Raw genomic sequence first — 14,118 nt, forward strand, 5'->3', positions numbered from 1 at the left:
AGAACAATTGGGCCAGGCCCAAAATCTGAGGTTTACAAACAAAAGCCGGCCATTAAAATCAAACGAAATAAAAACTCAATAACGTAAAATTCTTAATGGTTTCTTTTTCGGCTTTGTTTTAATTAATCCAGTAAATGGAACCTTCTTTTTCTGAATATTTTTTTTCCCGTTCGGTTCTCTTGGCTTTGATGAAAAGTATGGCTTCCTTTTCTAATTCTTTGCAACACATAAAACTAACAACAATTCTACATGAATATTTTTTATATAAATATATATATATATATATATATGCAGTATATAAAGTTGTAACAAACCGCATTGTTTACATGTTACAAACAATGAAATTCATTTTTATGAGCACACACGTGAATGTGTAAAAGCATTTTGAAAGAACTGAACGTAAATACTCCTAATTGTTGAGTTAATCTTAGTCTTAAATATAAAACATACTTTTTTATATTTATCACTCTTTTTAAATTACTTTTATTGACACTCCCTCAACTATAATTAAGTAAGAAAAGAAGGGGATATTAAGGAAGATGATTTTGGTACTTTAAAAAAATATCATATTTCTTATAATTAACTAACTTATCCAACTTTCTTAATCTAATCAAATTAGTTAAATATATCTTATATTAAAGACCAAAGAAATACTATTTCGTTCCCCACACACACATATATACACATATAGACAGTCCTTAGGGAGAGAGAGAAGCTTTCTTTATCCTATTTAAAAATCACTTCCGTAAATTCTTAATATAAATGTAATATTGTATCTTTTATTTATTACTATATTCATTGTTATTTTCTTAAAAAATGTCTATATAAATAAGAATAAAGTTAAAAAGTTATTAAATTTTAAGGTAAAACTAATGGGGTTTAAGATTTTTTTTTTTGTTCTAGTAAAAAAAGTAGGAAGTCATTTATAAATAGCACAAGAAAAATATATATAAAGACTCTAATAAACTAAACTATTCATACATTTTGTATAATGCCACTCCCTTCAATTGTTAATATAAGTGATATTTAACTCATTTGATTATATTAAAAAAATAAGATAAATTAGTTAATTATAACAAATGTGATATGATCTCCCAAAAAAGACTCCTTGTTTAATTAACTTTAACTTATATATTAGTTCATAAGTTATGTAACTTACTTTGAGAAAAATAATGAATATAAGAGACAAAGCAACTGAAAAATCTCATATTTATATTCAATTTCAATTCCTTGAATAGCTGAACTAAAGAATACTATTCCGTCCTTTATTATAAGATCCTTTTAACTTAATTATACGGTTTAAAAAATTAGTTAAAAACAATTAATATGTAGCAAATGTAATTTTTTTCCTAATATACCCCTATATATGAATGGATAAATATGAGAGAATAATAGTGAGATAAATGAAGAAAAAGAATATATTAAATATATTAAATTAGGGATAAAATAGGTAATGCTGTATTAAATATTTAAACAAATTTAAAGAGGATCTTATAAAAAAACAAATCTATTCAAAAAGTTAGATCTTATAATAAGAAACGGAGGAAGTAAAAAAAGAGACATTGAGTGCTTAATACAAAAATGGAGGGGACGAAGAGTTGAGGGGTTTGGTGAGCGAAGTTAATAGAATTAATTGTGAAACGCAAGTGAGAAGTGAGATGAAGTAATAAATGGACTTGTGAAAAGCATTCAACTGCCTCAGTTGTAAGGGGGAGACAGCAGTCCTCCATCTTCATTTCGAGGACACCACACTCTTTTCTTAATTTACTACCTACAACAACACATCTGCTTTTAGTACTCTCATTTATGGTTCATATGGTCTTCAACCTATGCATCAAGCAACATATTCATTATTCATTAATATTATTTTCTCTCATCTTTATTACAAGTTTTAAATAACCAATTTGTGTACTCCTCTGATACTTATCATCAAGAGAAAAAAATCATACCAAATCGGTCGGTTCAATCAGAAAATCAGAGAACCAACCAATGATCCAATTTGGTCTGGTTGTTGAATCAGGCATAAGTCAAACCGATCAAACCGGAGGTGAATTGGTGAAAATTGATGTGAACTAGTATAGATAATTATGTTACTAGTGATCCTATTTTTTCTCATTTAACTATTAATATCTCAGTCACTATAAATTTAAATAAATTTTAATGATAATTTTGGTATTAATGATTATTAATTTTTGTTATTAATGAATCATAAAGATAAAAATTCTCAATGTTGTTGTACTTTGTTATTGATGCAATCAAACTATTGTTATATTTTCTTATATTTTTTTATTAGTGATTATTAATGTTTTTATATTTTGTTATTTTTAATTAAATTATATTATTTTAATATGATTAGTCTGACCTTGAGTTGACCTTTTAATATGATTAGTCTAACCTTGAGTTGGCCCCAATCCAACCAATTGAACCCTTATACCACTATCTCAACCGATTTAATGTTTAGTCCGGTTTTTTGTTCCTTAGGCATTCATAATTAATTCTCACATACCAAGCAAGATATGATAGTTAACTTCTTAAATATGTCCTAAATTGATAATTTTTTGTTCCGTGGGCATTCACAATTAATTCTCACATACCAAGCAAGATATGATAGTTAACTTCTTAAACATGTCATAAATTGATAATTTTTTTCAAGTTTACCTCAACTTAAATGATGTAGATAGATAAACATAAAGTTTGATGAACTTTTTAACACTAAACCTTAATTATTAAGAAGGGTAAGAATAAAAAGTAACCATTAATGACTTATATTTGGAATCAAAAATTTCTTCCATATTATGCCTATAATAAGGCCCAGAGGAAGTATAATGGAAAATCAGTTAAAACTAGTTAAAAAAATAAGTAGGTTAAAAATATACTTTTGTTTTTAAATATAACTTTATAATAAATGAGAAAAAGAACGAAAGAGAATGCACAAAAAAAATATGATAAGGAAAAATATAATAAAAGAAATAGAATAAATAATTATAGAGTAAAATTAAAAAAATATTAAATATCAAAACAAACATAAATTAAAACTTATAAAATCCATCAATGAATCATCCAGTTTTATCTGATTCATTTATGTGATGTGTTATGTGGGGCTGATCCAAAGTTTCAAAGGAGCACGGATATATGTTGCTATATTAATGACCTGATGCAACTTTGAACGCAGAATGGCTGAAATGTTGCACCAGTACAGCACCACATATTAATTATGAAGGACATCTGATCTCTGTGCTGTACTAAAAATGACAACTTCATTAATTAACATAACAATCATGTCGAGACTCCTAGAGCCGGTAATACGGGTTGGGTCTGCGGGCCCAGCCCGCCAGCCCGTCAAAAAAAGGCGGGCTTGGGTTGATGTTTTCCTAGCCCGTCACGATGCGGGCTACTCTAGCCCGCACCGCTTTTGGCCCGCTCCGCCGCGGGCTAACCCGCTAGTTGGCGGGCCAGCCCGCCAGCCCGCTTTTTTTTTTTTTTTACTTTTTCTGATTTTTAATACATTATATAATATAGTTAGATGATTTTGACCATTAAATTTCATATGGACATTACCTCATCCATATCATTATATATATAATTAATTAAGCACTTCATATATATGTATGGTTATATGAAGAGCACTATCCATCTTTTATTTTTATATCTATTTGTCGTTAGTATGCACGGCTTCATAAGATTAGATAAATATGTGATTTTCATATAGTCATACATACACACACATAAAAGATTTACTTAATTAATTTGGATAAGAAAACTAGTTAAATTAATTATTTATAAAAAATATATATGTTAGTTTTTCTTAAATTTCTTCTAATATTATAAATTAATTCCCTTTTTTTTTATTAGGATCCATTACTCAAGTTTAAAACTCGGAGCCTAATTTCAACATTTTAAATTAGGCTTAACTCATACTAATATAATAAATTTTTTAAAAAAAAAATTAGGCTGGCTCGGGCTGGCAAAATGCCAGCCCGCACCGCATTTGGCCCGCACCGCGACGGGCTGGCCCGTATCCGCACAGCCAGCCCGCTTTCCCAGGTCTAGTCGAGAGCAAGTTTTGAGATGTGAATATACATAAAAAAAAAAAAAAAGAAGAAGATGCGAATACACGCACACTGTTTCTCGTGTTTAATTACAGTAAAAATGGAAGTCCTAGCCCTTAATCCTTTCCACCCACACGTCACCTTGGAGGACGGTACGTAGTTTTGTTTTTATTTTAATACAAAGTCCAAAATAAAACATGTAAATTAAATAATTTAGCTAATTGTTGTTTTGATGACAAAATATAAAAGTAAGCATATTTTTCTTTAACACTCCAGAACATCCAATTAATAATCATAATGAGTTGGCCAGTTCGCACAATATCATCTGCTTCCATGAGTAGGTGATACTCCTCCGGTCCTAATTATAAGACCCAATTGACTTATTTGAGGAGATTAAGGAAGTAAGTTAAGTTGGTTATTTATAATAAATAAGTATTGTTATTCCTAAAATATCCTTGCTAATTAAGTATATTGGCTAAAACTATCATTATTAGAAGGATTATCTTGGAAAAAAATGCATAAATATAAGAGAGAAAATGGATTGGGTCTTATAATTAGGACCAAATAAAAAGTCAAATTGGGTCTTATAATAAGGATCGGAGGAGTATATACTAACGGCCTAATTTTGTTTGTACTCCCTCGGTTGTTTTTTATGAGAGAAGACCACTGTAAAATATGACATGTTTTTTTTTATAAGAGATGATATTTAGAAGTTGTCTCAAATTTTATTTGTTAATTTTTCATTTTATCCTTATTTAATCACTCATGTTACTTAACTCCTATATATTTTCTCTCCATCATACATTCTCTCTTCTGCATAAACATGGTGTTTTTGACCAAAAGGTTATACTTTTTCATATATTTATTGTTTTCAACTAATTTTAACTAACATTTTAAATAATATAATTTGATTAATTGTCTCTTATTTAAAAAAAAAAACAGAGGGAGTAATATGTTCCTTCATTCATTAGGTTCCATAGAATCCAAGAAAACTAAATACTAACTCCAGTCCTTAACATCAAAAGTAGATAATTAATTTGCAGATATTTAAATAATTTAATCTAGTTAGTTATTTGCAATAAAGGTGTTAATTTTTTGACAATTTTTTTCTAATCATGTGCATTGTAATTATTCCTTGATAGAAAATCTATTACTATATACAATTAATACGGATATTTTGAAAAAATAATTATAAATTTAAGAGATGAAATAAATTAAGGTCTTATATTTAAAATTAAAATAAATCTCTTATCTAGCTCCTATATTTAGAATTAGAAGGATTATTATTAGTTTTGGACTATTTAAGTAATGTAAGCCAAACTTTCGTTGCACGGGCACAATCCCAAATCATGTGTATGGAGGAGTCAATGGACTTAGCCAAAAAGACAAGTCTAATGGCCACTTTTAGTTTAGATCTTGTCCCAAAAGAGGGTGGAGATCCTAGAAGAGTTTGATTACTTAGTTTAGAATATCAGGTAAAAAAAATAATGATTCAGACAAAAAAAATGTTATAAATTTTTTAATAAGGACTAGAACGTGATATTTAATAAGAAACTCACTACTATTTAAAAAAAAAAAAAAGCTTTTAACGTGGATTAGGAAAGTCTTTTAATCTCAATTTTAAAAGAAACCATAGAGTAGTTCCACTAAGAGAGTCAAGTAGGGACTTATTCCCCTATAGTAGCAAAAGGTTAATTTAAAGGGCCTTTGGAGGTAGGACAAGATAAATTTCCAAAAATACCCATAAGGAAGATTCCAAGGGTATCACTGATTTGGATAGCTCTATTAATATTGACATTTTCACCCCAAAAACATAGAGCTTATTTAGATTTGGCAAGATTATTGATCTTCTAGCCAGACAGGAAGGAGGCAGCGCAAAATTCACGTAATCATTACATTCATCCTTTACTTATTTATTCTTGGTTTCGAGAATTCGAATGTCCAATTTATTATGTTGGAAATTATTATACCAATTTTAAGATTAAATTGTTTTGGAAAAGAGGAAAAAAAACAAACATATCTTCACTTAACACTTGACAAGTAATCAATCATTTGACATAACAGTTATATGTGGGATGCTCTTAACATCGTACAACGATATCTCTAGATTCTTCTTCTACTAGCTAGCTAGCATTTAACCGTTATGTGCAGTGTAAAAACCATTAGTCATTTCATATTATAAATTACATAAATTGAACCGTTAACCATTTTGTATTAAATTATATATATAATATGAAATTTTTGGATGATCGATGAAGGTAGTAAGTAAGTAGAATTGGGATTTGGGAACCGTTGTGACTTCGCTTTCAGCATGGCACATGCACGTTGCGTAAAGTCAGTGATCAAAATTTCAAAGCTCAAACGGCAAAATGATCAGCTGGTCAAATACACACACACACACACACACACACACACACACACATATTAGAATGTTACGTTATTGCTGCTATACCCAGTAAAATATATATATATATATATAATATTAACTAAGTGTCTTGTAATTTTAATTCCCAGGGTGTCACCCATAAAGTATCTTATTATTATTGAAACACATGCGAAGGGAATTCCTATGGCTTCCTGGGATACTCAAATATCTCTTGTTAACTATTGGCTTCAAGAAAGCGAGGATATATAAGAAAGACACATACCTCCTAGCTCATTTATTTGTTTTGGTTTGAATTTTCATTTTATTTCTTAATATAAGTATGTTATCTTTCAAAATTTAAGATATACTCTCTTGTGTTATAAATTCAGGAGCTAGATGTATATTAAAAAAAATTAGTTTAATTATTTGTAATAAATATATATTATTGTTTTAGTAAAATTATCACATTCAATCGTCACTCACATTGATAGTACCATCTTTAATATATTCAATCAATAAGAAAAGCTTTAAAGCTAAGTTCCTAAATAACTCTTATATTTAAACCAAATGAAGTGATTGTCACTTGTTTTTAATAATGGAGGAGGATAATATTTAAAATCTTGCGGCATTAATTGAAGGATAAAACTGAAATAAAAAATTATTCTTACATAATACATAAATTTTGCTTCCCGTTTTTTTTGGTGTCTGTGCTTTAGGGTAAGTAAATAGAGATCGGGGAAATATATCAAAAGAGTGTTAAGATTAACAGAAAAAGACAAAAGAGAAACCAAACACATGATGAGCATCTTTACCAACGACGTTTAGAAAAAGATTAAAGAAGGCTTATGATTTCTGGAATCTGATGCAAATATTAATAATGTTTTAACGAATCCAAGATAAGGCAGATGTTGATGCTTCATTTCATCATCATCCCTTCTTACTATTAATTACTGCTCTAATCATCCAGCCTTTCATAATTTCATCTGATGAAAAAGCATAAATTACTATTCGATTGATTCCTTCTTTTTTCTTTTTCTTTTACCTATTATACCTTTGAAAACAATTATTTAAATGCTACTCTTTTATAATTCTAAAACAAGATTAGTCACAATTTTTTTTATATATTCTTATTTTTACTAGCATGAAAAATCTAAGACATTATTATTAAGTATTAATATAAACTATAAAAATTTTAATTACGAAATTTAAATAGAATTCTAACATATTAATTAAATTTGCTAGTGAATCTATATGGGAAAGCATTAGACAATCGGAAAAAAATGAGTAAAAAATAACTTAGATTGGCATGAATTGGAGTAGGTCTCATCCCTTAAGCAATTGGTTGAGAGCTCGAATCCTAACTTTTATGTAAAAGTAATTAAACCTAATTAATAGGAGACTAAATTTTCATTTAAAAACGAAGCAGGGTAGTGTTTTAAACATGGTATGAAAACCCAACCAAACCGATTAGGTCAGCCAAAAACCCAATAACCCAACTCCATGACCGGTCTAATTAAAAAGTGGGTAGTATATTTCAGGGCTAAAGTGTATCTAGTACTTTGAAGTATTTTCTCAGATGTATCTAATACTCTAAAATATTTTGTAATGTGTTCAGTATCTTGAAGTTTTTTTTTTAGGTAAGTCTAGCACCGTGAAGCATTTTTGTGTGTGTATTTAACACCTTAAAATATTTTTTTACGTGCGTTCAGCACCCAAAAATATTTTTTTGTACATCGAGCACTAAGACCAAAAAAAAAAGATGTACAAGGCAAAAAAAAAATACTTTAAAGTGCTGAATATACTTAAAAAATATTTTAGAACGCTAGATGCACTTGAAAAAATATTTTAAAATATTGGATGTCAAGTTTAAACATGGTATGAAAACTCGAACCAAATGGGGATAGCCCAAATCCGATATTCTAACCACTTGACCAGTCTAGGTAATGTTAGCTTTGTCAAAAAGTGATCTAAACTATCTCAATTTAACCTGAGGTAATAACCTGTTGGGTTGGGGGTTACTCGAGTTAATTTTTCTAGCTTGCAAGCAGTCAAAAAGTTGTCCTACCTCTTTAATTAAATAAATTTTTAATTTTATTTAAACTATATATGTTTTTTAAAATATCACTAGTATGACCTTAAATTGACTCCAATTTAAATCATTAAACCTTAACCCATCACCTAATGATTATGGAATAATTCTTGGATAACAAGATTATTTGAACAGTAAAGTTGAGATATCAACCCAAGATATTTTTTTAGCGTGTATTTTCAGATTCTCACTTCTGAAAATAAAAGAAATTATAATAATTATCTTACAGTTAATCTGAAAGTAAATTAATGGTTTAGTTTATATTCGGATGGATACCAACCATATAGAATAATAACCTGGAGAAGAATAATCTATTTAGAGTAAATTATTAGTTAAGATCTTTTTTTTTTTTGGGTTCTTTTCAAGACTCTTTATTGTTATTTCTTTGTCCCATCCAATCAAAGGTGCCAGTTTGAGGATGAATAAAATGTAAATATATATGTTATTGATTAAAATTATATCCTATAGTTTTGGCTAAGAATATACTAAAATGTAGCCTTAGTCCTTAAAAAGACCACTTCTCTTTCAAACTAATTATCTAAATATAAAATAAACCACTCAATTGAATCTTGAAAGCGATTGAAATAATTTTGCCTACTTTTTCAAAATCCACCAAGTGAAATAAGATGTTAGAAATGAGGATAAATGATATCATTTAAGACAAAGTGACAACTACACTTCAACTAATAATCACATGAACTCTTACTTGTATTGTCCTATTTAATTAGATGCTAATTCTTTTTATCAAAGATGAAGACCTCTGATTTATTCTGAAGAAAATTGATTAAAAAAATCCCAATTGCAAAATTTATTACTCAAATGTAATTAAAATTTGTTTAAAAGACTCAAGATTTAACCTATTTTCAATAGATGCACCTCTTTTTCAGCTCTATGCAAAACAAAAGATATTTATATATGGATGAAAATAAATGTACACGGCTGAAGAATTCAATCTCCTAGGTGGGGAAAAGAATTTTGCAATGGATTCTTCATTTTCTCAACAAAAGTAAAAAAAAAAAAAAGAATTCAATCACCAAGGTGGGGAAAAGAATTTTGCAATGGATTCTTCATTTTTCAAAAAACAAAAAAAAGAATTCAATCTCCTAGGTGGGGAAAAGCGAACAATGAAAGGCAGCAATAGTTTGTCCAATAAGTTTGTCCAATCAGAAGCATATGTGTGTGTGTTGCGCATTGTTCACAATCACATCTCAGCCCCCTCACTCAATCATTTGTGGTTCACTACTTTTTTCGTTTGTTTGTTCGGCTTATCAACTCTGTACTTCACTATTCACTTTCAGGTAGAGTGAAAAGTCTATTTCTTTATCCAAAAGAAAAATACGAGTGAAATCTACTCTTTACACCACTTTTGTGATAAATGGAATGCTTATTATAGAGCATCATTGGCTTGTGGGTTATACAATGTATTTTAATTAGATGTTGGCTTATATGTGTATGATCTCATTTGGATTTATATATATTTTTTTAAAAAAAAGTATTTCCAATATTAATACAAGCAAATTACTACCTTCTGTATAAACGAGATATTATAATTATGACCGGAGGTGGTAATAACTATCTATGTACTATGTTATTTCACTTTATCCTATTTTTAGTATGGCCACGATAAGTTTATATTTCTTTAACAAAAGAGAGAGTGCAAATTAACATATATAGATTCTAATTCTAAACTTAATTTTTTTAGGGTGTTGAATTTCTCAATTAACTTTATTCTACATCCAAAAATTAAAAATCAAATTCACAATCTTTTGTTTAAGAAGCAAGAACCATTGCCACATATGCTTAGCCTGAGTCGGTTCATTTTCAAATTTTAACCAAACATTGAATGATTACTTTTGACTAGATCATCATCTTGGGGTAATTTAATAACAAATGATTATCCATAATTTATCAAATTAACTAAACTTTTCCTCTATGATGATGTGATTAGAATAAAATTAACATAACCCACAAAATAACTCTTAATTACTTAAGAAAACGCTTGACATGTTCATTAATAAACTCTTCCCCAAAAATAACAAAATTTGAAGGGGGGGGGAAAATAAAACAAGGTGTTGTGTTATGAGAGTATCCTTCGCACAACTAATAATAAAAAAGGAATTGATGAGACATGTTGGATGGCAACAAAGTCAGCAATCTGTTCTCAAATTTTGAGTTCATGAAAGAACTGAAGCCAATGCAACTAAAGTTTATTTAAGTTAATTTATATAATATAAAAAGAATAATAATAGAAAAATACGTTTTGGACATTGGCCAACAATAGCTGTCTCGTGAACCTTCTCACACCAATACAAGAGAGCACAAATTTGGTGGTTTAAGGACCACCTCATCCTTTTGTTCACATGGCTTTGTATATTTGTGGAAAATCCAATCCTCTGTTAGCTAATATGTTCCCTCTCCTCTCTCTCCTCTCTTTCTTTCTCTCTATGATTTTCTTCCTCTTCCCATGAAAATTTTCTCAGCCCCATAGAATCTCCATCCTCTTTCTCCTTTTTGTCTCATCCGTCCCACAATGCATTCTCGTGTGTGTTCTTGTGTGTCTAATCAGTTTCACACAATTATTGATCCCAAACTACCACAATATTCACATACCAAGCCAAAAACACAAATGCCATACGCATTTGAAAATATTATGATCAAATTCGAACCCATTATTCCAATTATTAGGGAACCCATTAGACAAAAGTAGAAAAGAAAAAAAAAAAAAGATGACACTTTTACAGAGAAATCCAAGCTCATGCATGATCATCATCTGAGCGATTATATGATGAAAATATATAATAGTAGTGTAAAATATTACCCCCTGACTTCACTTCTTACTTTTCTATGGAAATCTAATAATAATAATAATAATTAAAAATGAAAATTACTTAAAATATTTGGGATTTAAAATTAAATTTCAGAGCCTTGCCTTTTGCCAAGTTTCTTAGCCCAAGGCACGAGGGAAGTAACGAACCGACCGACCAGCCCGAACTCGGGACTCTAATCGGCAATGGTCCAGGTCATGTCATTCTCGAAGATCCAGTGGCAGACTTCGATCCGACCCGGACCCGAGCCGAGTGAGAGGAATGCGCCGTGTGTGGGGCTCCACGCGGTGGTGTCCAGGTGACAGATGGCAACACCGTGGTTGATCTTGGCCTTGCTTTTCGGCTCCAGGAGGTCCGCTTCGTAGACCCGAACCTTGGGGACGGAGTGGCAGTAGTAGAGCAGGTAAGGGAAGAGGCTCTGGTGGCATGATACGGACTGGGTGACCCGGCCACCGTTTATCTTTGTGACCCGACCCACGACCACGTTCTTCTTCGACCCGTTTACGTTCTGGGTGGTTCGAACGACGACGTTGCGTCCCAGCACCGAGGTCGCGAAGTCGATCATGTCCTCGACGGAGCCGACGCAGCGCTTGGTCTCGCCGGGGCTCGGAGCTCTCTCGCAGTCGCTGAGGGAGCTCGATAGCATCTTGTCCATGGAGGAATTATCAGAGACTTTGAAAATCTGCTTCAGCTGGGAGATTTTCGAGGTGGAGAATGGTAATCTGGAGAGGATAGATCGGGGCAAGAATGACCTCTTGGGCATTTTATCTCTGATATCTGGGAAAGGCATCACCGTCCCTTGCTTCAGCATCGATTCGCGGAAGAATTTACCTGGCTCTACCCACCTTTTTACCAAATTGGCATTGATGGCTGAACCAGATTTCACCATGGAAGCACTGAGACGGGTGCTCACATTGGTGTAGCCTGTGAATGTGACTCCGTCTTTCGAGTAGTCCTTGAAGGTATTGTTCACTCCATAGCCTTTGAAGCCAATTTTATGCTCATTACCGTCTTTTCCGTAGCCGGTGAATTTGTCTGTCCCTTCGTTGAAGGATTTGCCGTAGTTCGAGAAATCGACTTCCGCTGCGTTTGCACCCTTAGCATATGATTGGAATGAATCGGCTCCCACATTGGCTTGGTCTCTGTAATTAGAGAAACTGTCAGTGGCTCCATTGCCGCCGCCGGCGTAGTTCTTGAAGTTATTGGTAGGGTTGTTCATATTCACACCGTAATTCTTGAATGTCTCATTCCCGGCATTTGCAGTCTCGCCGTAATTTGAGAACCCCGATCCGGCCACGTTCGAGTTGGTGCCGTAGCTTGAGAAATCGCTTACAGCCCCATTCCCGTGTTTTCCATAGTTGGAGAAAGATTGGTCCCCGGCATTTCCGTTCTCGGAGTAGCTAGTGAACGATTGCTCTCTCCCGTTGGCATCATCAGAGTAGGAGGTGAACTGAAGATTGGGAACATTGGTGGAATCGGCATACTTCTTGAAATCGCCGACGCCGCCTGTTGCTGCGGTGCCGTAGGTGTGGAAGCTCTGGTCCACCACGTTGCCATCATTAGCGTAGCTTTGGAAATTGTCCTTGTGGCCGGTGGAGTCACGGCTATATCGCCGGAAATCGTTCACCGGAATGTTCTGCCCTTCGGAATATTTATTAAAAGAGTCCGTCCCACCGAGCCGATCCGTCCCATAGTTGGTGAAGTTCTTGTCCTGGTACACAGCAAAGTTCACATCCTTGGAGTGCTTCTCCAGACTTTGACCCAAATCGGGAAAACAGAGTAGGTTAGCCGCAGAGCAAAATTCCGGGAGGCGCGTGGAAAGAGCGTTGCCGGCGGCGAGTTTAGCAAACGCCGCCGAGTCCACAGCAGTCAATGGGGACGCCTTGGAGAGCAAGAACTCAGGCTTAGGCAAACCATTCCGGATCTCCTTATCCCAATACCGATTCAAGAATGCCTTAGGGGTGAACGGGTTTTGATCCCGAGCCACATGACCACCGGAGATGCTGAAGGCGCCGGCAAAGCCAACCTGCATTAACGAATAACAACACCCATGAACACAATGGGAAAGAAAAACAGAAAACAGCAGAGAAATCGAGAGAAGAAGAAGATGGAGAATGAAAAGGAATAGGGTTGGAGCCTACAGAGAAGGGTGAGAAGAGGATAAAGAGAAGGAAGAAGAAGCTCCTCATACGGCTGAGTGAGTTTAGCGTAATATTTTTTGTGTGAGTGTTGAGAGAGAAGAGAGGATCGAGAATGTTGGTGGATTTGTTGGGTTGTATGTGCAAATTTATACTGTGAGGAGAGGGAAGCAAATTACGATTTCCAATGGCATTGGGCCTTCAATGTTCGATCTTCTTTCTCTCTGTGCTAAGTGCTTTGCATTAGTCTCTTTTTTGTCTTTTTTTCCCTTTTACTACTCTCATCTTAATTATAAGAGCCAGTTGATTAATTTGAGAAAATTAAAAAAGTAAGTTGAATTAGATATTTGTCATAAATAAATATTATCTCTCTTAAAATATTCTTACTAATCAAGTGTAATGACTAGAACTCTTATTATTAGAAGGCTACTTTGAAAAAAATATATAAATACAAAAGACAAAGTGGATTGTGATCTTATATTTAGGACCAAAATAAAATTCAAACAGTGTCTTATATTAAGGACCGGAGGTAGTATTTTCTTTCATGCATAAATGAAAGGAAATGAGTTATGACTCATCCAATATGGTGGTTTATGATCCATAAATATTATGGTTCAGCTCATGGTAAAGATAATATCTATATTGCAGTCAA

The 14,118-nt window shown here is 32.5% G+C and overlaps 1 protein-coding gene across 1 annotated transcript; it reads right to left on the bottom strand.

Moving 5' to 3' along the window:
- Positions 1-11,288: 11,288 nt before the first annotated feature.
- Positions 11,289-13,567, bottom strand: LOC114742037 (polygalacturonase 1 beta-like protein 3). The gene is made up of 2 exons (XM_028930290.1): positions 13,470-13,567; positions 11,289-13,354 (listed from the first exon to the last, which is right to left on the bottom strand). Exons 1-2 carry the CDS (start codon positions 13,515-13,517, stop codon positions 11,504-11,506), a joined length of 1,899 nt encoding a protein of 632 aa, XP_028786123.1. The 5' UTR covers positions 13,518-13,567; the 3' UTR covers positions 11,289-11,503.
- Positions 13,568-14,118: the final 551 nt, after the last annotated feature.

The sequence above is a fragment of the Neltuma alba genome, unplaced genomic scaffold (genome assembly GCF_004799145.2).
Source record: "Neltuma alba isolate B1F8T4 unplaced genomic scaffold, ASM479914v2 tig00003614_pilon, whole genome shotgun sequence".
NCBI lineage: Eukaryota > Viridiplantae > Streptophyta > Magnoliopsida > Fabales > Fabaceae > Neltuma > Neltuma alba.

What these genes read in the sequence shown, in the direction of transcription:
- LOC114742037 (XM_028930290.1), bottom strand. Translation starts at nt 13,517, where the DNA reads ATGAGGAGCTTCTTCTTCCTTCTCTTTATCCTCTTCTCACCCTTCTCT. An exon ending in TCCTCTTCTCACCCTTCTCT is followed by an intron (nt 13,355 to 13,469) that starts GTAGGCTCCAAC and finishes TCGTTAATGCAG; the next exon opens with GTTGGCTTTGCCGGCGCCTT.